The sequence below is a fragment of the Equus caballus genome, chromosome 17 (genome assembly GCF_041296265.1).
Source record: "Equus caballus isolate H_3958 breed thoroughbred chromosome 17, TB-T2T, whole genome shotgun sequence".
Taxonomy (NCBI): Eukaryota; Metazoa; Chordata; class Mammalia; order Perissodactyla; family Equidae; genus Equus; species Equus caballus.
Genome location: NC_091700.1, coordinates 90,760,514 through 90,787,037, shown reverse-complemented (window position 1 = coordinate 90,787,037; position 26,524 = coordinate 90,760,514). Strand labels below are relative to the sequence as shown.

Below are 26,524 nucleotides of genomic sequence, written 5' to 3'. Positions count from 1 at the left end.
TTAGAAATGCAAGGTATTGATACCAGATTCTGAAGCAGGTATTGAGTCCTTCAGAGAAGAGAGGAAATCATAAAATGAAATTGCAATTTCTCCTCTGGAGTTACTAGTTTCTCAATTCCAGTAAAAAAGTCATGCCAAAGCGAGAGAGAAGCAATCATTTTATAGTGATAAAATGAAGGAGATGAAAATGCTTGGCTTTCATATATAAAGAAGGGTTTAGAAACAACAAGATCTATTTAGTATGAAAATCCTTTGGACTGGCATAACACACTGTATCAGGGTCTTCTATAAACAAACAGCGAAAAGGGCATAAAAGAGGAAATTAGGAGACGTGTGTTCGCCACTTTTATATGTCACTAGTTCACCTTTCTGGGCCTCATCTCACTTTATCTTTAAAATGAGAGAACTAGAAGTGAATTTTACCACATTGATCTGAAATTTAATGCTTCCATGCTAGTTTGTCAAATCTATACATATATATATTAAGCCTGCAGGAGTTAATTTCATTGCTTCTAACAAGTATTCCCTTAAACTCTGTAGGCAGAGGACCAACAAAAGAGAGATGAAAGATACAGAATGTTGTTGTTTATCCCTGATATCAAATATGCAGAGAATGAACAACAGGGAATTGATTTCAAAAGACCTATGAGCATGCGTTAAACACACACACACCCCCACCCATAACAATGGGAGATCAACATGGTGGTTAGTCTTGATATGTAAATGAAACCACTGCCAGATCTGTACCACATGCGCAGGGAGTTGGCAGCAAGAGCAGACATCAAATGGCATCACAACCATGCTGGGCAGGTAGGAACTAACAAGGCTCTGAGGCCACTGTAGGAGAGGGTGTTGACACCAAAACTAATTCATTCTTTGTACTCATTGTGTTCTTCTGAGTTAAGCTACCTAAACTCAGAAATATCAATCCAGGACAAATGTACTTGTATCCTTTCCAAACACTCTTCTGCTATAGAGCATATTTCTTTCTTTTAAAATGATCAAAAATGCTCAGGAATTGGAACCTAAACGTCAGGTTTAGAAGTAGCGTCTTACGAAGTAGTATGAAGACAATCTAAGTTTTGGGAAATAAATTAGATCTAACTAGTACTTATTAAAAAAAATCGATTCAATATATTGATTTCCCTTTCAAGACAATGAAAACTGAATGTACTTAATCATTTCCTTCAGTTTCTCTCCTTAATGCTTTGGTAATCCACAGTGACAAATTTCCCCACATAACACAGTCTATCAATGATTTCATTTTCCAAACTAATGAATTTTAATCTACTCTAAGCCAGAGGTTCATATTATAGAGTTTAAGGTCACACTGCAGCATATCTATCCAATTATGGGATTTGGGGAAATAGACTAGTGTGGTAAGCAGCCATCAGGAATAAAGGAGTAATTTTAGAATGAAGAAGTAAATTCAGTGGCGCGGCTCACAGAACTGAAGTAAACAGAGCAGTCGGTACATTTCAGCACGGCTCGTCATGCCCCGGTCCGTTTAGTCGCACTCAAATTTTGTCAACTGTATTATCTTTGAAGTGTGTGTGTGTGTGTGTGCATTGTATATGTGTGTGTGTACTAGTCATGTTTGCATATGGATGAATTCACATGCACGCGCACACACACACACACACACACCCATGTGGATGATGAACTACAGACGAATGAAAGAAGAAATAAATAAAACAGATTTATTTGCAATCAGGGATCATGTTTTAAAATATCTGTACCCTCTGTACCCACGATGTATTAGGCAGAAAATATTTATATTTAAATGCATTATTGAAAAGATGAATAAAGTGGGAATGAATAAAATGAGAATGTCAATTAAAGGAGCCAGCTTAAACTAATCCATTGAGAGATTTTCCTTGGGCTTAAATAAGACCAACACCCTCAGGATGGCTGGAACGGGAGCTAAAAATAAAGCTGCATTGCATCTGAGCCTTATTACACTCCAACCTTGCAAAAATCACTAGAGAATATTGACGTAGTTGGGTTACTTCTGTCTTATTACCCTAAGGTATTAACATACTCAGTAATCAACTGCATGGTACCCTTCCTACAGGGCAACTCAGACTGGCAATTAGGAAAACTGTAAAGACTAAGAATTCACTCAGTATAATATAGAGAATTCTACAGATTTAGTCAGAAGAAAGAAACACTCCAGAGGTTGATGCTGGCCCCAGACCATGATCATGTCTAGAGAAGCTTAGTTTTATATGAATTTTGAGCATCCAGAGGACAGCTCTTCCTTGCCAAAATAAAGTGAAGTTGAAGAATTTTATTTGCAACACTTGGAGATTAAATTGCATGAGTACTTAGGCTACATGTGTTTTCAGATGACACTTAACAGCAGTGTGAACTTTGTCAAGTTACTCAATTTCTTCGAACCTGTTTTCTGTTAAAATGTAGATAATGTCTCCCTCTCTGAGTTAGTGCGAACATAAAATGGAATGAGGTGTGTGAACGAACTTGGTAAGTGTCTAACAGAGTAGAATCTCTGTTGATGTGAGTTTCTTCTTTCCTGAATTCCTCATTTTAAGTGTGGGAGGCAGGCTGCGGCAAGCTGGCCACACTCAGTTCACTTTAACAGAAAAATAATAAAATCCAAGGTACAGTCTGATGCCTTATTGCTCAAAGAACAGACTATTACCCCATCACTTCTTCCCACATGTCTACACCCACAGCGCGGAGACCACATACAAAGGGTAAAGCATTCTCTCCTACTCTCTTCCCATGACAAACCTCATCAACCACATAACCATAAATGGCCAATCACTTAACTTTATCTGAAATCTCACAGGATAGGGAAGAATGGAAAATGTGAGGGAGAAGAAAATAGGGCAGAAGGAAGAAAGGAGGGAATAGATGAAGCAGAAAATTTCAGATTCCATTCAGACCTCCTTAATGGCCTTCATCTGCCCGACCTATGGCAGTAACTCAAAGCCTAAACAACACACAACAGGAATTGTGAGCTTACAAAAGGATCAGAGCATCACTGTCCACTTCATGACCCTACTCCCTCACAGGGAGATAGACCAGCTCACCTGACCCTGAATTATCACTCTAATGGAGCTATTTTGAATTTTTCAAACCACTCCAAACAGGATCAAGATCAGCATCATGGGTTTAACAAGGAAGAGCATATGTTAAAAAAAAAAAAAAAAAAAAAAAACCCCAGCATTATATCAGATAGTCACAGACATTTTTATAAATAGCCTGATTATCTCCTTTATTTTCCTATTTTAAATCGTATGAATTCACGTTTTATCTCACGATCTTAAAATGACATTCTTAAACAGTGTTTCCTGAGCCTCAGTATAGTTTTTATTACCAGCTCAGCTCTGTGCTTATGACTCTAAATTCTCATGTTCAGCTCTGATCCTTTCGACTCACATATTCAACAGGCTGAAAAAAATCAATTTTGGCTTGTCATCAGTTATTTATGCTAGATATATCTAGAAACAAATTTGACAACTTCCTTCTATATTGCCCATTTCAGCAAATGGTACCAACATTTACCTAGACAATCAGACTAGAAACCTGGTGACTACAGCACTCCACTGCCTACAGCTATCACTAGCTCCCCATTGCCTTTAGAACAGAGTCTAGTTCTGCAGCAAAGTGAAAAAACCCTCCAGTTCTTGTTTCTCACTAGCTTTACCCTTTGTTCCTTGTACATTCTGGTGATAACCAAACTGATTCTAGTCCCCTGCACAGGTCATATGCCTCTATCTTCCCTCTGCCTGGGATGCCCTTCTCATCTCTCTTGAGCTGCAAGCCTACCCTTTAGGGCAGAACTGTACGTGCACAGCCATCCAAAGGCATCCTGCAGTGCGTGAGCCATACATCACCAGCTCTGGCAAGGGCCTCAGGCCCTCATTAAAAGCCCATGCCCCAACATTCTCCACCTGCTTGTCTCTTCATTGTAAGCTATGGCACTTAGCCCACGAAAAATACATAGCACTGACCTACTATACATTTTATTGTTTTACTTTATTCATCGTCTCTCCAGCCCTACTGGGATGCAAACTCCATGACGGGGGGCATTTTCTCTGTCGTTTTCACTGCTCTGTCCCCACTATAAGTAAACAAAGGCATGAATATAGTATGCAAATCTCCCATATTAAAATTATATGTCTATGTGGCAGTTTTCTTCGCTAAACAGCACATTTCTTGAGGGCACAGTCTGTGCTTTTTTATATTTTTATACCATAATATTCCACGCAGTGCCTCTAGCATAGTTGGCTCTCAACAAATGTTTGTTATATTAAATTGAAGTTTAAGACTGGCCCCGTGGCCAAGTGGTTGAGTTCTCTCCCTTTGCTTCAGAAGCCCAGGGTTTTGCTGGCTTGGATTTTGGGCCAGGACCTAGCACCACTGGTTAGGCCATGCTGAGGTGGCATCCCACACAGCACAATCCGAAGGACCACAATTAGAATATACAACTATGTGCTGGGGGGCTTTGGGGAGAAGAAGAAGAAGAAAAAAAAAGATTGGCAACAGATGTTAGCTCAGGTGCCAATCTTTAAAAAAAAAATAAAAGATTGAAGTTTAAACAAAGATGTGTTCAGTAAAGAAAGAACCTTTAGGGGCCAGCCTGGTGGCGTGGTGGTTAGGTTTGTGAGCTCTGCTTTGGCAGCCTAGGGTTCACAGGTCCAGATCCTAGGCATTACCTATGCACAGCTCATAGGGCCATGCTGGGGTGGTGTCCCACATATAAAGTTGAGGAAGATAGGCACAGATGTTAGCTCAGGGCTGATCTTCCTCAAAAAAAAAAAAAAAAAAAAGAACATTTAAATTTCTTCAGATTCACAGAACTCGTTAAGATTTTGATTTTATCTCCTAGCTTTGGGGCCTTCAGCAAATTACGGAACTTCCCCAAGCCTCAGTTTCCCCAATTGTAAAATGAGAATAAATATATTCTCTACCTCATAGACTTTGATGAAGAATAAATGCAACAGTCTGGGAAGTGCTTAACACAGTATCTGCCATATAGAAGCCACTCAATAGTTGTTAGCTGTTTTACGGCCATTGTGTTGATAATGATGATGATAAAGAACACTCATGTAGAATGAATGATAGAAAAATCTGAAAAGGGCATCTCCTCAAGAAAACAGTATTCACAGAATGTTTAGGAAATTCTCCCAAGCACCAGGTAATCAAAAGAGGGAAACTCTTCTGCATGTGGAGTTTTAGCAGCAGGCTCCCCTCAGTGGGGCCAGAGAAGTCTCTGCTGTTTAGAGCATCATCATTAAAAAGGGCAGCTCTTTTATTTCCCTTTGCTGGCAAATTTTCAGGAGCCCAGTGGAGTTTCCTAGCTCTCTACCTATACCAATCAGGCAATCAAGCACAAAGAAATGTATATGTGTATGTCTCTGCCTTCTGGATGGTCAAATATAACCAGACTGAAAATCCATAACTCCATTTTCACAAATGACACTTTTTCAGATAAATCTGATTGCTTTTTTTCTTTACTTTGCACTCTTGGAAATTCTGGCAGGATGTATTTTTTCCTCTGCCTTTAGACCGCCAGCTCCATAAAGTCAAGGATCGTGTTTGTCTCCTTCACTGCTGGAACCAGCAGCCTAGAGGTAGTCCTTGGCAAATAGTATCCGTTCCATAAATATTTATGGAATAAAATTTTTGAATCTACTAATTGATCGAATCCACTAATTCAATTCTAGACTAAACTGCAGAACAATTCGAATGTATAAATTATACCAAAGAATTAATGCATCAAAATATCTATGAGAATTGCATTATCCTAAGTTTTTTAATAGATTAATATAGCTGTCACAATGGTACCTATACTGTTCATTGTCATCAGGTCTGCCAGTTTTGTATTCTTACATTTGGGCAACAGAAGTCTGGAGGTAATGGTTCTCCTTGGTGAGGAATTAGACTAATTTTAAGAGAGTGGGTGCATTTATATCTCTAGTCTTTGCCCAATGTGTGAATTCTCTAAAGGTTTTCCAAGTTACTAATAGGAGCACTGTGAACATCAAATGCTTCAGAATGCACATTCAGTTCTGTCGCAGTTTCCGTAAGGACCAAAATGAATCTTGAAGATAGGGAAATGAATATTTTTCACTTAAAATTGGGAATTAGGAGAGCACTTACCTGAACAGAAGTCATCAGAATATCTGTCATAGACAGCTCTACAGTCCCTTTCGTCACACTCACAGGTGTCCCCATGAATATCTCCCCAGTCTCCAGTCGGGTCAACATCGTGGCAAGAACATTCACCACAAACACAAATCCCTAGATGGGAAAAATAATTTTATATGGGTCTAGAGAAGAAAAATCATGAAAGAAAGCATCTTACATATTGCTTTGTTTTTTTTCCTGTTGATTACTTTGTATTTGGAAAATATACATATTCAGAAAAAACATTCTACAAAGAAAAACACCATCCAAAGTTGACAGTAGAGGTTCTTTAATAAACAAAAGTTATTATCTATGTCCATAATTAGGTGGGATTGAAGGATGGGTCATTAGTACCGTGTTGGTTTGTCTCAAAGATAATGCCAAAACAATTGATATAAGATATAATCCTTGCTCTCAAGAAACTGACAATCTATTTGACCAAAAAACAGCTAATGAAAGAAAAATTAGCAAACAATAAACATATGTGTACTAATGTTTTGTAAACTAGGACAGAAATACTGCAAGAGTTTAGGGAAGGGCTGAAGTGATTAGATGGTCTGGATATGCAGAGAGAAGGGGAAATGCTCTAGGGTCCTAAGAGCAGTTGGAGGTGGAACAACTCAAGGAAAGTCAAGAAAGCAAGAATAAGCAAAGAAGGGCGGGATTGGCACGGGGACCCTAAGGAGTCCTGCACCATTGGAGCATAAGGTGCATGTTAAGGAAGACTAAGAAGCAAGCTTTGCTAGATAGGATGAGCTCAGGACATAGAGGATGTTGGAGATAAGGCAGAGAGATACAGCCTTGGAGATTTGCATAGAAGAAGTACCCAGTTGTAGATCATATTTAGTTTGCGCAATTTATCTGTAATCGTCTTTAAGGCAACCAGCTAATCATCTGGGGGGAAAATAAAGTTAAATCCCTTCTTACCTCTTACATCAAAGTAAATTCCAGATAGATTAAAGATTTAAGGATATAAAATAAAACCATGAAATATAAAATACATTTTTTTATTCAAAACCCCCAAAGCAAATTACTAAAAGGAAAAAAAGAAATAGATTTAATAACATAAAAATCTAAAATTTTGGTTGGAAGCAAAACATTATAAAACTAAAACACTAAAAAAGGCTGGAATGAATAGTCATGTGTATGTAAAAGATAAAAAGCTACCTTCACAAACATAAACATTTCTTAGGAATCAACATCCAAAGGAAAAATATGGCTAAAAAAAATAGACAAGGGAAAAGAACACCAATCCAAAATTTTGCAGAGAATTAATGATGATAGATTAACATAAAAAATAGTTACCACTGGACCTACTATTACTAAGGGATAAGGGTGGGGGATCTGTAAAACAATAGTGAGAATTATTTTGTAGCTCAGATTGCAGAAGTGAAAAAGATTGGTAGGATTGAGAGTTGGTGAGGGCATGGCGTACAAAATGTACAGCTTCCAGGGAGGCAATTTCATAACATGTAATTTTTAAATGTGTGTTACTATTTAGCATAACAGTCCACTTCAATTAATATATCCAAAGGAAAGGAAAAGTGCACAAAAGTATATTGTCAGGAATATTAACCATGGTGGTATTCATGTTATTGAAAAACTACCAGTGACCTAAATATTGATCAATAAGGAATGAGTGCAGTAAGAGTCCTTGTGTAGCTTTGACTATCAAGCAGCCATTGAAAGTAATAATTAGGGCTGGCCAGGTGGCACAGCAATTAAGTTTGCACATTCCACTTCAGCGCCCTGGAGTTCGCCAGTTCAGATCCCGGGTGTGGACATGGCACTGCACGGCAAGCCATGCTGTGGCGGGCGTCTATAAAGTAGAGGAAGATGGGCATGGATGTTAGCTCAGTGCCAGTCTTCCTCAGCAAAAAGAGGAGGACTGGCAGCAGATATTAGCTGAGGGCTAATCTTCCTCAAAAAAAAGAAAAAGAAAAAATTAATAATTAGGTTTTTGTTCTGTGAACATGGAAAGATATCCAAAATATAGGATTAAATGGAAAAAGCAAATTACAAGTTAGTATGTATAGTATGATTCGATTTTTGTATTAAATAAGAAGAAAATACATATCAAGGAGAGAAACATGATAAATTTTTAAAAATAAACAAAAACAGACTGAAAGATCATGTACAAAATGGGATGTTGAGATTATGGATCATTTTCTACTTTACTGTTATTTTTTTAAATGAATATGCATTGCTTTCATAACAGTATAAATGATGTGGGGGATGGATGTGTGTTAAAGTGAGTCCACTGTGAAAGTGTGAGTAAACCACATGGGCAATAACGGACATTTATCCCATCACTGATTAGCTGTGTCTACAACCTCGATGCTTTGGCCCCTGAAGATGGGTAAACAAGGACAACGAGGTAGGCATGTGTGGGGATTCATGTCTCTCTCCTACCTAGGAGGTAGGACCTAGGTTCCTAGGAAACGAGCTTATCGACGGTGGACAGAAGTCCACAAAATGACTCATTGCAGTGTCTGCCCCTGACGTGCCATCATGTACCCCTGAATCTCACTGGCTACCAGCCCCGTTTAGGCTGCTTTCCATTCTCCCTATGCCAGATCTCAAACCCAAAAGCTCTGAGCACCGGGACAGGGGAAGCAGGAGGTGAGATGGCAGAGAGGTGCAAGGAGTGTTTCTGAAGGATAGCTGTCTCTCCCAGCTCACGTGGCCCGGCAGCGGAACTTGTCCTGGTCCACTCTCTTTCAACACCTACCCAAGTGGTTGTTTTCCACGGTAACACAATTCAAGCTTCACACACTGACATCACAATGGTGACTACGAACCCTACTGAATAAAAGGACTTAAGTAGAAACATGTCCTCACATATTAAAGGAAAACAAAGTGAATTAGTACGATATACAGTCAGATCTATTCTGCATATATTAGAGAGGACTTTTCTTTACGATTTTTGTTCTGAGTTCAGGCCTTTTGCTTTCCTTTCTCTCTGTACAGAAATGTGGCACATTTTACTCTTCTATGTCAATTTTTAAAAAGATAAAATTTGTTGTGTGTTAAGGCTTTTTGTGTAAGCGTTATCTATTAAAATGCATCATTCATTTGTAGAAATGCAAAAGAAGAGTTTTCCAGCTTTCTAGATTTTTACTTTTATAGAAGGAAATATGGCAACTTATTTACATCATCAGGTAGGCAAGGAACAATCCAGCATGGCTCTCTTTTACCTACCAGTACAGCTGACAAAGGGAAAAATAAGTATTTTCAAGGATTTTTACAAAGTGTTTATAACTGATTTGATGTCAACAGTTAGTTAATTCCTTTCAATTATATTTTAGCACGCTAATATATTTTTAAAATTCATGTCCAAGGTCAGTCTAAATTTTATATGCCTATTTGATACGTAGTTTCTATACCTATTCTGTTCAATATCACAATTTAATTATCGCATATAAAAGTTAAATGACTCCATGCCAATTCCACATTGCAAACTAGCCTTCACTTTACTCATAATTAAGACAAGAGAGCTTTTCGAATACTCTGGACAATTAGATGCTCGTGCTATAGATAGTTCTGTTAGTCAAGAGACATTTAACAGAAGTACCTATAAGAATTGCCTTTTAGCTGCACTGTGCTATTTCTGGATGGCCGCCAAAGAAATTACAGTCCCTATGTTAACTATTTGTTCAGTGAGGCTGAAAGAACGACAGCAACTTTCTTATCTTTCTGCTTTCTACTTAATAAAAAATAAGAAAGAGATTGTGGGTATGGTAAATGTTGGTCTACATCAAAGTCAAGCACTATGAAGGATGACTTCCTCTCACACGGAAGGAAACAGAGGAAAGGAGTGTTAACAATGAAGATCTTTATTTTCCTCCCAATTACGTAGTAAAGTGTATGAATGACACACCTCTGTTACTGCAGATTTTGCCATCTGGAGATGTGCATCTTCGCTTGCTCTCCCAGGGGGTGATATCACACTGGAATTCACATTTATCTCCATGCCAACCAGCCTCGCAGTAACAGTTTCCACAGTAACACTTTCCATGGCCTTTACCCAAAATGAATTTTAGACAGTGAGGAAAAAAGCAACTTTTAAAAGCAAAATTAACTTTCTACCTCCTTGTGATCATTTTTGCCTTTTAAAATAATATATCCACTCCATGGCCCTTGATTAAAATAATCAAATTACATAGTTTGCCCCCAAAACATCATAGTTGCACCTATACTTACATAATTATACATATAAAGCAAGCCAACGTGTGCTCTAACTTGTCCTAGCCAGGTAGCTGATTAAAATGAAAAGAAATGAAAGAACTTTTAAAGAAGTGACATGAAAAACTGTGAAAGTTTATTACCTTCCAATCTCAAAGATATGCATCAAACTCAAATGTATGTAAGCATTCACTCTAAGGGCATTTCTTGAATTAGTCACTGAAATATTTCATTTGAAATTAACTATTGAGAAACCAATGGTGCATATTTACTTGGATGCACACTATTAATGACTGACCATTTCTTAAACCCAAGGAAATATTTCATCTTTTATTCAACTGTGTCCCACAAGCTGTTGTGTTCCACCACATGGAAAAGAGGTTTTCAGCTAAATCAATGTTTGGTAATGATCTAGACCCATAGAATATCATGGACCCTTGGTCTCACAATGAAATTCCCATCTTATTTGTCAAGAAAATACAAATGATAGGGAACGGTACCTACAAGCAATCTGTACTGAATTGTCATATCATCACTTTCTGCATCCATATCTAGCAATCCTACAAATTCCCAAAAGATGGCAATTTTATTTACCCCAAAATCACTTCTTATGTCCTCCCTTTTTGCAGTCATGCCACCCAACCATGAATGTCTGTTCTTGCTCTTGGAAATATGATGAAAACTGGGGTCACATTGGATTTTGGTTTTTAGCTCATTCTTTCTGTTTTACGGGAATTCATGTTTTATCAGGATCTTTGGATAAAGTGTTTGCTCTGCCCTCTCTTCTTCTACAGCCATAATTCCAGAGGACCCATGGGAAACTGATTGTGAGGCTATTTTTCTTTCTAAACACTAGCATTTCCAGCCGACAGTTAGAGGGTCAATAGGGCCTGTGAAAGTCACATAAGAAAGAGGAATACCATGAAATATTCTGGTCTAGCATAGGTTATTCTTGTCCATCAAATGAGACTTCCTTCAAGCAGACATGCATCAGAGAGACAGACGATGAGAAAGGAGCTATAGAGAGACGAAAGAGAGAGACAGGGACCCAAGCAGATGATGCCACATTTTCTGTCTGAATGAACTGTAATTGGGGTGGCCATAGAAAACCTCTTCTTAACCTAATGGACAATGATCATTTCTACAACAAATTTTAATTCTAATTTGTTCAGTTAGGTAAACGTAAAGGTTAGCAAATGATTTCATCAATAATAAAACATAAAAGCTATACATTTTATTTATAAACTTAAAAATATCTCGACATGTACACACACACACAAATATCACGTTCCTGTGCTGTATCATAAGCCTCAGGAACTTAAGGATTACACTGGAGGAAAGCAAGACAACTGTGTACTAAAAGCTTTTCCTAGGAGTTAGTTTTTTTAAGACTTGATTAACTTCTTCAACTAGAATTTATTTCCTTTAAAATTTCAGGAAATTTATGTAAGGTGCTACATATGTAAGGATTATCATGATATTAATAAATGATCATAAATCTAAATTCTTCACACCCAAATTCTTTGTATATTTATAAAATTCAGTATTGAATTAAGAGTTTTACTAAAAAATCATTGAGATCGAGGTGAATAAGGAAAGAAAAATCATGTAAAACTACCCCTGTATCCAGATACGTAAAAGAAGTAGATATCCTCACAACTCAAATGAAAATATTATAACAAGGCACATCTGGATAGCTGAAATAAAATATAAGCTTCAGGACAATAGACATTCCAGACAATAAAAATCATTCTTTGCTTTGTGTAAACCGATGGAGCAAGAAAACCTCCTTTCGAATGACTTCATGGATGGGCTGTAGAATCACCTCTCAACGGATTAGTTTCACGTGAGTGACATGAGGAACGATCTACAATCCTAATCAATGTCACCCCTAGAGGATGTTTACTGGAGTGCCTGTGTCTGTGATCAGAGACTTTGCACCACAAAATTGCTTAAACCTCAAACAAACGGAAACAATAAATGGAAAAGTGGAGAGTTAACATTTCCTGTTGTGTTGTTTCAAGTTGAATGTTATATTTACATATTCAAATAGACTTTGCTTTGGTGGTGTGCGTCAGAACACACTGGCCCCAAGGAAGTGCCCCTCCTCTTTTCTGATCTATAATAATTAGAAAGGAAACATCAGGAGGACAAATATATAATATTTGTGGGAGGATTTATCTAATTGTTCTAATTATTTTGAACTGAGCCCTTTAGCAGAATTGTCTGAGCAGCATCTAGCTTAGGTCACTGGCTTGAAAAATGAAGGCTTTTGTGTTTGTTTGTTTTATCCTGATGGGTTGTACAGTAAGGAAACCAGAGAGAAAGAACCAAGCAGATCTAAAATCAGAGTATCTGAATGACCACAGCAATTGAAGATACAATTTGATTTTGTAAACAAAGGGACAGCTTGCTGTATGTTAGTAACACTTTCTCTATGGCACTCAGGTTCCTCCTGGCTCCATTTGCCCCTAATCCTTGCAGGGAAAATATTCTTTTGAAATCACCCATTCTGCATGCAGGATAGGATTCCATGGACTGGAATCTTGTCAGAGATAAGTGAAATAAGCAATTACTTATAATAGAGAGATGAGGCCAGACGTAACCAGGCTAAAATGTTTAATAGCAGCAGAGAAGAGTTTACTAAAATGAAGGGATTCTCATTTCTCTCTCCTTTCCTCTTCTGTGCTAGCCATGGTTGCAAATTGAAACTTGGAACAGGCTTGCAAATGGGTAGGCAGAAGAGAAGGGCACTACACCTAGTGAGGAGGCGTTCTTCTCATGGAGCTCCAAATCCCTGGACACTGATGATGAGACTGTCTATGGTGGGGGGTTAAGAGCACAGTCTTTGGCATCAGACAGACACAAGACTAAATTCCACCACAATCGGTGGAGTGACCCAAGGTAAGCTACCTCATTTATCCAAGGCCTGGTTTCCACATCCATGTGTTTGGATGAAAACAATTCTTACCCTAGAGTGATGTTGTGAGACTTGACATAATGAATGTAAAAGTGTTGCAGTGGTTGGTACTAGTAAGCATGCAATAACTGGAATAACATAAAAATAGACTAAGTGATCGAGGTGCAAAGAAAAGATCATGAAAAATGTTATCTAAGTGTGTGAGGGGTATAAGTTCTAGTCTAATATTCCTATGGTCTTTCGATGTTCCCAGTAGGACATGAGACTATTTAAAGGCTTACTGTTTAGAAAGGGAAAGAGAATGAAATTAAAACCTGCAGTTGAGAGATTGGGAGAAAAGAGACAGAAGCGGTTAACGTGGAGCAGAGGAGATGGAGTCTAGCTAGGACCACTTTAGAACTCTGCAGTTGGCCTGTTGCCATAATGATCTGGCTTTCCTCCGGGAACAATCTGATTTTGCATTTAAAAAGTACTAGTCTACTCTGAAGCCTTAGTGTAACTCTTCTTATATGAAGCGTTTTCCAAATAAACATAGGTTCAGGTTAAATAAGTAAACTTAGCACAGAAGTTCATAGAGAGATAAAAGCACAATGAAACAGGTGAAAAACCAAATACGTTTTATTAATTTCTGCAAACTTAACATACATACCTCCACATATTTCTTCTGTTTCGTCATCTATGCATTCTCTATCATCACACTCACAAAATTTACCATAAACGAGTCCATTTCCATCTGAATTATCACACTTACATCTGCCACAGTGACATGTACCTAAACCATTAAAAACAAAGCAAAAATTATTTGCTAAATGCATATAAGTTATAATTAATGAATTTTTAACTTATTTCTTTCAAGGATATAGACAATTCAAATCATTTTAATATTGCAATTATGTATTACTGTGGGTATGATGAGATAGATAATGACATTCTTTCTCGAGACCATTGTAGAAGAGCAATCATATTTTATAGCGCACTTACGATTGACCTCTGATAGTTCTGTGAACATAAATTTGACCTCCCAAGTGCACAGCTCTTTATATGTATCCATCCAATCAATGCGTGAATAAATATCTTCTGATTACACCTGGGGCTGAAGTGAACTAAAGCAGAGAATTCTAAGCTTTGTGTGGGAAGTAACCTTGCTTATCTTCCTCACCAGTATTGATTCAATGCTTTGCCCAATATTTGAGCATACTATTTATATAATAAATATTTGTGGAATTCATTATCAAATGCATAAATGAAAAACTTAGAGGCTCCAAATAATTTCACATCCACATGTTAAACTGATACACATGTCCTTATGACAATGGGCCCAGGGTGAGTATTCTTAGGTACAGAGTCCTGGGATCTCACCAAAACCTCAGGGCCACTCGGGGTGGTACAGAGGCACTGGAGTCATCTGGTCTACCACATGCCACATATGCAGCCAAGTCTGACAATCTGACTACAACTCCCGAGAATGATTTCACTGACAGTAAAAGGGCATTCAAATGATATTGAGAGATGCAATGTCTGCTTGAGGAACTTCCTTTTTAATACTTATTTTTCAATTTTTAATTGATCCTCACAGCAATCAACATATATTAACTGAGACTTTACCACTCACTAGCTGCCATCCTAGACTCTGGAAATGCAACAAGAGATGAAGTCAGCCATAATCCTCCTTTTAAAGTTTTATATGAGTAAAAGCTAGTGTGATAAAATAAATGGAGAAGTGCAAAGTGTTGCAGGAGCACATAGCAAGGAGATTTAACTGAGACCTGGTGGCCAAAGATATGGCCCCTGGAGAGGTAGCTCTTAAACTGAGAACTGAGAGCCAAGTAAAAAAAATAGCTCAGGGGCCGGCCCCATGGCTGAGTGGTTAAGTTCGCACACTCCACTTAAGCGGCCAAGGGTTTCACTGGTTGGGATCCTGGGCGCAGACACGGCACCGCTTGTCAGGCCACATTGAGGTGGTATCCCACATGCCACAACTAGAAGGGCCCACAACTAAAATATACAACTATGTACTGGGGGGATTTGGGGAGAAAAAGCAGGGAAAAAAAAAAAAAAAGATTGGCAACAGTTGATAGCTCAGGTGCCAATCTTAGGGAAAAAAAAAAAAATAGCTCAGAGATGAGATGGTGAAGATGCCCACTTCCAGCAAGAGACTACAGCAGAGTCTCTAAGGTGAAAGAGGAAGCAAGAGAAAAAAATCAAACACAGCTGCAGTATAGAAAACACCGTGGTGGGCCCACCCGGTGGTGCAGCAGTTAAGTGCGCACGTTCTGCTTCTCGGCAGCCCTGGGTTTGCTGGTTTGGATCCTGGGTGTGGACATGGCACCACTTGGCAAACGCCATGCTGTGGTAGGCATCCCATGTATAAAGCAGATGAAGATGGGCATGTATGTTAGCTCAGGGCCAGGCTTCCTCAGAAAAAAGAGGAGGATTGGCAGTAGTTAGCTCAGGGCTAATCTTCCTCGAAAAAAAGGAAAATAATGTGGAAAGTGGCATGAAATGAATAGAGTAATTAAAGATGCCTTTCACGGAAATCTTATAGCTCATGTGAAATATTTCCAACTTTAATCCAAGAATGACAAGAAGCCATAAGAAGTATTTTCAGCAAGGGACTGATGTGATCAGTTAAGCATTTTCACCAGATCTCTCTGGTCGTCATATGGAGAACGAACTGAAATGAGAGAAAAGTGGATATGAGGAAATGTTGTTACATTTGTCTTCAGGAAAGAAGACAGAGGCTGACCAGGGTGATGGCAGTGAGGATAGAAATAAGCAAATACACTTGGGGATATTTTCAGGAGAAAGAATAGACGATTTGGCAACTGGTTATGAAGGGTGAAGGATAGGCAGAAACCAAAGACAATACTGACATTTGACTTGAGCTGCTGGATATTGAGAATTCTGTACATGGTGTACCAGAAGGAGCATGGATTTAGGACTAAGGTAGACTTGTAGCCAAATCCAGGTTTTAATCTCCAGTGGCTATACATTTTTGAGGTCATTACTTTCATCTCTAACTCTCAAATTCCTCATCTGTAAATAAGATCTACTTCATGGAGCTGCTCTCAAGACCAAGTGATAAGTATATCACCCAGGCATCTTTCTAGACACACCACAGTGTCTTGTGCAGAGTAGGCTTTCAGAAAACTCTGGGGTCTTTGTTTACTCCTATTAAGATATTGAGATTATTAGTCATATTCCCAAATATTTTCTCCAGACTCACTTTACATTTCTGGACCCCACAATGTCCTGTTTTCACACCCTCTGCATGATTCTGTCACCCAGGTCACTTGCAATTTGTTATTACCCGTAAGACTTTTTTCTCTCACTGTCATATATAAATGGTGATTTTTCAGAATTTGAGCTTGTATTTTTCTTCCTTGAGAATACTCGTATAAATTTTACTTTTATTAAACTTCATTTTCTTGTTTTTTTCCTGAAAACGATTTTAATTTATAAAAGTTCATTTCAAATCTAATACTGTAATTCATGATATTGCTTCCTCTCATTTTTTCCTCTAATTATCACCCTTCTTTTCCATTTTCACATTTATTCATACTGTCTTCCAGCCATCCACATAGCCATTCATTAAATTTTCTTGTTGCCTATTATATTGCTGGCAAAGCACTAGGTGCTATAGGAGATAATAAGGCGAATAAATTAAAATTAAGTAAATCATAGACCAGGAAGAAAGAGCTAGATGATAGATTATATATATATATATATATATATATATATATATATATATATATACAAACACAGATGATGCAAAGTCATTTGCAACAGATTTGTGACAAATACTTTATAGAAAGTATAAACCTCAATCTGGCTCTGTGAAGGAGAAAATGTACAGTAAAGGGGTAGGTTCTTGAGTTGGCACTTGATGTATGGATAGAATTTCAACAAGCACAGATGGAAAAAAGACTTGTGACATTCAGGAAAGAGCCTGGGATAAGGAACAAGGATGGAGAATTAAAGAACAGTGAAGTGTCTGGCTTGAGTTTGGAGAAAAGGGTAGTTTGAAGGCAGAGAGCAGAGGATCCAGAACACTGGTCAAGGATTTCTGATTTTATCTGTTGGGATACCAGGAGCTTTCACGGTTTGGGAGCGAGGTGTAACCTAGGACTATGGATGCAGTAGTTGTTTTTAGGTAAGATGGGCAGGAACAGCCTCTGCCTCTGAATTCTACAACTTCTCACTGACGTCCCCCACAGGCAGGCTCACTCCCATCCAGGCATCTGAACCATTCCTGGCTGATGTGAGAAGTTTACAGCAGCTCAGGCTTCCTGTCTCACTCATCAAGTAGAATTCACAACTGAAGCTCCAAGATATGGCATATGCAAGCCCAGGCAAAAGTGCCAGACTCCCATGTTCATGCTGTGTCATACTGCATGTCTCTCCTGGTTGCCAGTTAACTCAGTCTCTAGAATTGGTCTTCTGCTTTATACTAGATTATTTTAGCTCTGACTTTCCATTCTGCCTAATATAGCCATCTCTCTCTAGGATGACTTCCCTGTCTTGAACACCAGCCTATACCCCTGAGCAATGGCACTGGAGCCTTGTTTCACTCTGCAGACTGTGCCTTGCCTTTCACGGCCCCTACAGAGTCAGCTTCTGGAACTCCTTTCGTCCCCAGCTCCATCTTGCCCTGGCCTTCAGTCTTATGCCCCACTTCATTTATCTCTTCTTTACCTTCTGCTCCAATCTGCTTCCAGCAAACCACAATGTGATATGAAGGGGAAATATTAATGGAGAGAACTCACAGACTAGTGCAGTTTTGGGGGAGCGGTCCTGAACTAGGCTGGTGGAAGTAGGCGTTAAAAGAAAGGCATGTGAGAATGAGATTGCCAAAGTAAACTTGAAAGGCTTAGATATTGAGAAGAGAGTAAGAGAGAAAGTGAAGATCAAATGTAACAGTATAAATTTATCTCTTGGCCCAGCAATCTCATTTCTAGTAATTTACCCTGAAGATACACCTCCAAAAATATGAAAATACCTATGCACTAGTTCATTCCGTGCATTAATATTTGTAATTTCAAAATATTGGGAACTGCCTAAATGCCCAAGCAGAGGAGATTGATTGAATAAATTATGTCACTTGCATAGAATTAAATACATTCTATCTAAAAAATACATGGGGAAGATCTCTATGAGCTTATATGGAGTGACTTCCAGGAGATAATGCTGAGGGGCAAAAGAGCATATATAAAAGGAAAAAACTGAAAAATAATAACATACACATATACCTATTTATTTTTTCAAAAATAAACACATACATGGGCCAGTCAGTGGCGCAGCCATTAAGTTTGTGCACTCTGCTTCGGTGACCCGGGGTTCTAAGGTTCGAATCCTGGGTACAGACCTATGCAGTGCTTATCAAACCATGCTGAGGCGGCGTCCCACATATAAAGTAGAGGAAGATGGGCACGGATGTTAGCTCAGGGCCAATCTTCCTCAGCAAAAAGAGGAGAATTGGCAGCAGATGTTAGCTCAGGGCTAGTTTTCCTCAAAAAGAAATAAAATAAAATAAACACATACACAGACAAAGCAGAAAGCAGTAAAGCTGGTTACCTGTAAGGCACATGGGGAAGCACGATGGAAGGTTTAAGGAAGAGAATGATGATTCACTGAGTATGCTTTTTAGCAAAGTTTTGACTTTTGGAAGCATGTTAATGTTCTACATATTATAAAATAAAATGAAATCCATGAGGATGGGAAGGAGGGAAAAAACTCTACAATTGGAAGCAATCTGAAATAAATAAGTTCAACAGCATTTCAAATGAGGACCTTAACTATACTACAGGGGGAGAAAGAAGAAAGATATCCAAGTAACGTTTGAACACAGCATTTGACCACATACCCCAGTCTTGGGCATGGCTTGGGTGGGGCGAACATGCAGGAGGGGACGGATTGCAAATGGATTGCAAATGTGCAAAAAATCCTGGGATTTTTCAGCAGATTTGTATAGTGGTATGTACGAAGCAATCCTAAAAACAATGTTAGGTGTAGTATAGAATTGAGCAAATGAGTAAATATGTGGATCATGTTGGGAGCCAGATTTCTCACTGTGCAAGATGAGACACATAAATATGGAAGGGAAAAAACAAGGAACAACCTGGTGGGGATGGATCAGAGTTGGATGCACTGGTATGAATTCATGATTTTTAAAATATGTGCATGTATATGTATGTATATGCATACGTGTGTGCCTATATGTATGAGTATTTGTGTCTATATATATTTACATGCATGTATTTCCCAGCCTATTTGCAGAAAGGACTAAGAAGTAAATATACCCTAGAAAATAAGCAACCCTAGTGCTCACAATTCTTATTCTAATACCATTCTTCACTAAAAGGAATCAGGGCTCTTTGGAGAAATGATTGATTCCAAAACTGTGGCAGGGCAGGTACAATATGACTCCAGAATACATTTTTGGCAAGTATATTTTCCAGGAAGTAAAAAATTGCTAAACCCAAACCAAACCAAACGCAAAAAACAATGGAGGCATGTCACAAGGATAGAGAAGTAGGCTTACAGGGGTTCCACTAGCCTAATCTGAGATTATCTGAGCACCAGAATAATTAAGTACAGTAATGAACAATAAACCATTGAAATAATAGGAATTCTGATCCTAGACTCATAATAAATATTAAATGATTGATAGATGAGAGATGACTCTCATTGTGGTAGAATGTTGAGTGTCAACTGGTAAATATAGAGGGAATGTTGGCATTTGGAAATCATCATTTTTCAATCATCATTGTAAATAGTTGATCAGGTGAGAATCATCAAAGGATGGTAAATCTGGGGTAATTTTGATGAGGATGGGATATTTTATGGTTTCAATGGGTTTCCCCCACAGACTAGAACTGAGACATCAGATCAACAGCCTGACCATGTGAGCAAAGTTGACCTGACCAGCGAGAGCAGATGGATCTCAGGTACTTCCAGATGACACATCCTGAGAACACAAAATCATCTATCCAGTATTTCACCTAAGAATGTAGCATGAATCTAACCAGAAGGACACAACAGGCAAACCCAAAATAAGTAACATTCTATTAAAAAAAGGTTGAGGACAATTTTCTTTGAAATTTTAATGCTATAATACCACTGTCTGTGAAAATGGTCCAGGTCAAAGGAGGCTAAAGAGAGATGACAACATAATACTGCCGCTTAGCCTGGATCCTGTACAGAGGGGGTGGAAATGCTATGAAGGACATTGTTGGGTCAAGTGAAACTGGAATATGGATGGTAGATGGGATCAATGTTAAAAAAAAAATAGAGACACAGATATCTCTGAAATGTTTTATACCTTATCAAATGTATTTTATCATTTATTGAAATAATTCTGTAAATTTTCTCCTTTGAAATATATTAATTTAGCGAATCACATGTTTAGATTCCTGAATGTTGAAACATCTTTGGATTCCTAGACTATATTCTATTTGGTTATAATGTATTATTAAAAATAATAATAACTCAGATATAATTTGAAAAAAAAATAAATCCAAAAATAGAGAATAAAGAATTCAAGTCTATTACTGAAAGAAGTTTGAAAAGTGTGAATTTTTCAAGACAGAAGAGGCTATGTGGGGTGTCTGTGTGTTTGGAGGAGCAGGTGTTACAAACTGGAGGTGGAGATCTACTGAGAGGAAAGGAAAGACTGGAGTGCTAGAGAGAAGCAAGGAGAATATCCATGAACACAGAAAGTGACCTGAGACCTACTGTTGAGACTATTGTCACAGTCCCTGACTGCTCCACTCACGCTTTGCATTGGGTATGGATGCTGATTACGACTAGCAAAACACCCGATTGCACTTAATCTACACAGAATAATTTGTCTCAATCAAAGACTGTGGAAAGGTCCTAGCTGATTGCAGAAGGACTCTACCAACAAAGTGAATTTCAAGAGGGAAGATATTCATTCATGTAGTCAACGTCTCACCTTTAGCACACAGAGCAATGGCTCACACCCCTGGATCTACATAAGAATTACCTGAAAGCTTTAAAAACCCACTGTAGTCCAGAACACACCCCAAAACAACTGAATCAGAGCCTCCAGTGCAGGACAGGGGCAGTCTCAAGTTCAACTAGGGTTTAGAAAAGCTGACGTGGAAGCTCCACATGCTCCAAAGTTGAGTATTTAATTATAGCAACAACGGCTAAACACCTTTGAAACCAAAACACAGTTGTTTTGTTTTATATGGTTTTGGTAAATAATTTTAACAGCTTATCTATAAATTTCTAAGAAATATTTCTAAATGACCTCTTTGAGACATAAAAATATTTTCATCTAACAAAAAATCTTGTTGCCACTATATTCTTCAATGAGTTTCATATTCAGTGCATCTAAAACTTCTATTAAATTTAAAAGGTTTGGGGGCTGGCCCGGTGGCGCAGCAGTTAAGTTTGCACGTTCCGCTTCTCGGTGGCCCGGGGTTCGCGGGTTTGGATCCCGGGTATGGACATGGCGCCGCTTGGCACACCATGCTGTAGTAGGTGTCCTACATATAAAGTAAAGGAAGATGGGCATGAATGTTAGCTCAGGGCCAGTCTTCCTCACTGAAAAGAGGAGAATTGGCAGCAGTTAGCTCAGGGTTAATCTTCCTCACCAAAAAAAAAGTAAAAGGCTTGGTTGTATTTGATGCTAAGGTATAAATTCAAAGCATCCTTGATCTGTAACAGAAAATAATTGTCAGTTTGTATATATCCTTTTAAAAAGATTTAATCAGCATTCAAATTCATGGTTCACAATTTACATAAAATGTTGTCAGGGTGTTGTTTCCAGTGGATATCCTGCTTGAAGGAGGCATTGGAACAGCTGGAGGGTGTCAAACTTGCCAGTCTCAGCAAGATGACATTTTTTCTTATCTGAATTTCATTTCTCAAAAATATACTCAAAAGCAGGCTCACTCAGAGGTTCAACATTTCTCAACACATACATATTTCCATTAAAAAACAATATTTGATTATTTCACTTAAGAATTTTTCTAGGATAGAATTCTTACCTGCATTAGAGCAGATGACATCTTGAGAATTCTTGCACATTTGGTTACTTTTTTTCTTGGTCAGATCACAGTGAGTTGGGTACTGGCAAGCATCCCCAGACCATCCTTCATCACACTCACACTTGCCACAGTTACACTTACCATGGCCTGAGAATTTAATGACATCCAGTTAGACTCAAATTGTTTTCCAAAGGAAATTATTGTAACTAAGATTCTTAAGGGTGATGGTGTTTCAAGACTGAGCTATAATAAATTCAAACACATGTATATTACAGTGGCTGAGAGGTAATGCTACTATACAGTATAATAGAATACGTGAATTTTATTTCAATAATCAACTTTGATAAATAATTCTAAAATCATGAAGTTAACTATAGAGACATTAGAGCGGCTAACAAACTAGAAGTGTAATAAACCACATGGTTAGAAAATTTAGCACTAAAAAAGAAATTCACCTACCATCTCCACATTTAAGAGAAAAAAGGCCAATAAAAATGATTTCTATAGAACTGCATTTTATAACACATAAAACCACACTCTGGGCAAGGAATCTTACATGAAACTCCACTAAACTAATCATTGGACTTATATTTATTTGAATATAACATGTAATAAAATTTTATGGATATATTAAATACCACCTCGGGATAAGATTGACGTGAAAAATAAGTATATACTTTGTTTCTTAATGAGGAAATTTGGTTCAAGAATCAAAAGAATAAGAGCCATATTCATTCACTTCCACGGAAATTTCTCAACCTTTCATGCTCTCAAATAAACATTTTGCTGTTTTTATTGTTGTGATCATTAACGTTATTAAGTCCTGCTTGATGAAGCCTACTAATGTTTTTATTGACTACATAATAGTCAGACTGAAGTGAAAACACATATAATCCTTGGCACTTGTCTCCAAGGAACTTATAAACTTCAAAGTCGAGACCGATATACAAAGAGGATGGGGTTATCTTCAGCCAAAAATGTTAGTCAGATCTTGTGTTAAGTTGAGCAATGGAGTCTACGACCTGTAGAAATAAGAGGGGAGAGAAGACTTTCTAGACGTTCTTTACCTTTAACTGGGCCTTGAAAGGTGAGAAGAGTTTGACTGGGTTGCAGGGAGAGTATTCTTATATTACTCAAGATAATGATACTATGTCTTAATGCCTGAAATTCATAGACCACAATAGAATGGAATCATTGATCTGGGGCTAACAGTCATTCAACATGGCAGCCAAAATCCACGCGATGAGGTCCAGGTGGCCAGTCAGATTGAAAGGCTCAGAGGTGCCCCATTTGGGCATGTTCAACAGAGTCCGCATCTGTGATTGGCTGTGACTTTAAAACTCTTCTGCATACGGCTCAGTCCATGTAAATGTTTCCATTCCTGTTGCATTTTTCAAATTAATTATTCTATTTTACAAACAAAAGCTTGCATGCAACCTAATTGCAATTCATTTTATCCAGTGCACATTACTCCATCAAATTGACTGTATCATTTTGCATTCCTATCTGGCCCTACATGATATTGCCAATCTCAACCAACTTGGTATCATTTACAAGCCTAAGTAATCTCTCCTGTCAACCATGCAGTCTATTTCTAAAAGTATTAAGCCAAATCCTTGAAGTGGCTAAGCCTCTTTTGGTAAATTAAGTATCTTGGTAAGTGTAATGACTCTTTAATAATATTAGTGCATTAGGTTGAACCACATGAAATCGCCACCACTGTAAGTTGAATATCAGCTATTTTTATGGATCATCCCAACAAAAAAGCTTCATATCAGCAGCAAAGGGAAACGATTTGAAGAAGAAGAAGTATGGTAGTAATGATTTACTGAATCTAGAATACAAGAATACCCAATGCTTCTTTTATATTGGATGGGACATCTCAGACTCTAACCTAAGGTATATAACAGAGATGGATAATGACTTGTGCGTGAAAGGCTATTTATTTTTAAAAGGGAGGGAGAGGAAAGAATTTCACTATATTCTTTTTTAGAGTGTCATTATATATATCAGTACAATGAAACTCCTCAGATGTCCTCTCATGAAAAAGCTATTTATCTTTAGTTCAGAATATACAATTCCTTTTGACTAGGGAGCCTCTTTTCCTCATAACCTATATTAACATCCTAAGCACACTCTTAGACCAACAATGTGTCAGGTAATGTGTTTTCAGCTTTTCCTTTAGCATATGATTGGAGGCAAAGATGACAGTCAATGTAGGACCAGGTCATCTACTTTTATATTATTTCTAAACTTGAGGCCCAGTAAAGGCCTCCTTGATTTACTTTCCTCCATTTAGGAAAGTGAACAGAAATAATCTTTTTTACTGTTGAAGAATTATCAAGTAATAACCTGTACAATCTTATTTGAAGATAAATATATAATTTTTTAGAAAGAAAATAGTCTTCAGACTCTTTTTACTCTTTATGCAAAGTTACTAAGAGTTTTGGAAGGTCTCAGGGCATTAGATTGCTATATTATTTTGGCACAGTAGTCTCCATTGCAGTGTCAATAAAATGGATTCAACAAACATCTCATTTTTCAAAATCATTTATCCATTGTGTGCTAGTTTTGTGGGGCTGCCATACAAAGTACCACAGACTGAATGGTTTCAACAACAGAAATTTACTCTCTCACAGTTCTGGAGCCCAGAAGCTCACAGTCAAGGCATTGGCAGACTGGGTCCTTCTGGAGAATCTGAGTGAGGAACTCCTCCATGCCGCTCTCCCAGCTACTGGTGGTTGCCCATAATTTTGGTGTTCCTTGGCTTGCGACAGCTTAACTCCCATCTCTGTTTCTGTCTTCATGTGGTTTTTTCCCACATGTGTGTCTGTGTCTTCACATCTTTCTCCTTATAAGTACACCAGTCATTGGATTTAGAGCCCATTCTACTCCAGTATGACCTCATCTTAACTTAATCACATCTTCAAAGACCCTATTGCCAAATGTCACATTCACAGGTACCGGGTGTTAAGACTTCACATATCTTCTGAGAGGACACAATTCAACCCACAACAGTTGTAGATCTCGATTATTCTCTTTCCTAACTCAAATTCATGTAAAAGATGGGGTCATTTTTTTCTCTTAGATATGAAAACAAAGTGGGTAGGGCTGGCAGCAAGCCCCCCCTCCTCCCCATTTCTATCCTACACTGGGAGGGCCTGAGAATTCCTACGGACAGCAAAGCCCAGGTCTACGTTTGCTTCCACAGCTCTCTCAGTCCTTCCCCTCCCCTGCTTCTCTTATAATAGCTGCTCCTTGATCACCAGTCCAGCCTAAAGATGTATGCACTGCCACAGACCTGGAGGGAAAGTCACAGCAGGCTCTGGAAGGGAGTTGGGGAACTTTGGAGTACAAAGCCCTGGGTCCCAGGTCTCCGGGTCTAGGAGAACAGAGGTGGCTGGCTCCACGGATCTAGGTGGCCACATCCCCTTGGCCTCTCAGACATCCCACCCCACCCCAGCCTTTGGAATGATGGCCAAGGAGGACCAGAGCAGAACATCTAAATCATAAGGCCCGGAAGAAGGCTCTTATTGCCCAGATCAAAGGGTGGCCCTTTCCCAGACATGAAGTCCTAACCAGCAAAGCATTCACCATTCCCGGCTGTCTCAACCGCTGCAGTTCTAGTTCTTCTCCAGATAACTCAGTTTCCACAACTACAAAACATGGTCTCACATGAACAATCTAACACGCTTGAGAATAAATGTTGCCCTTCAAATAAGTTCCTAAGGAGTCAAGAGAAAACAAACACACAAAAAAGGAATATCAGAGAAATGAGAAAACAATTCCCCACCAAAGTAATGAGGATAAAAACGTAAGAGGCTATTAAAGCTTAGTCAAGAAGAAGCAGACAATTTGAACAGACCAATCACAAGGAAAGAGATTGAAACAACAATCAAAAGCATCCCAAAGAAAAACCCCAGGACCAGATGGCTTTCCTGGGGAATTCTACCAAACTTTCAGAGAGGATTTAATACCTATCCTTTTCAAGCTATTCCAAAAAATTAGGGAGGATGGAACACTTCCTAACACATTCTATGAGGCCAACATCACGCTGATACTAAAACCTGACAAGGACACCACGAAAAAAGAGAACTACAGGCCAATATCACTGATAAACATAGATGCAAAAATTCTCAACAAAATTTTGGCAACCCGAATTCAGCAATTCATCAAAAGGATCATACATCATGATCAAATGGGATTCATACCAGGGACACAGGAATGGTTCAACATTCGCAAA

At 38.4% G+C, this 26,524-nt stretch overlaps 1 protein-coding gene across 1 annotated transcript in view; it reads right to left on the bottom strand.

The window, feature by feature from the left end:
- Positions 1-26,524, bottom strand: part of ITGBL1 (integrin subunit beta like 1) — a 206,313-nt gene that overhangs the window by 98,925 nt on the left and 80,864 nt on the right. Inside the window, exons 3-6 of the mRNA XM_003363218.5 lie at positions 22,282-22,428; positions 13,914-14,036; positions 10,040-10,180; positions 6,133-6,273 (exon numbers count right to left, since the gene is read on the bottom strand). Coding sequence (XP_003363266.1) covers positions 6,133-6,273; positions 10,040-10,180; positions 13,914-14,036; positions 22,282-22,428 — 552 coding nt within the window. The remainder of the gene's footprint in view (positions 1-6,132; positions 6,274-10,039; positions 10,181-13,913; positions 14,037-22,281; positions 22,429-26,524) is intronic.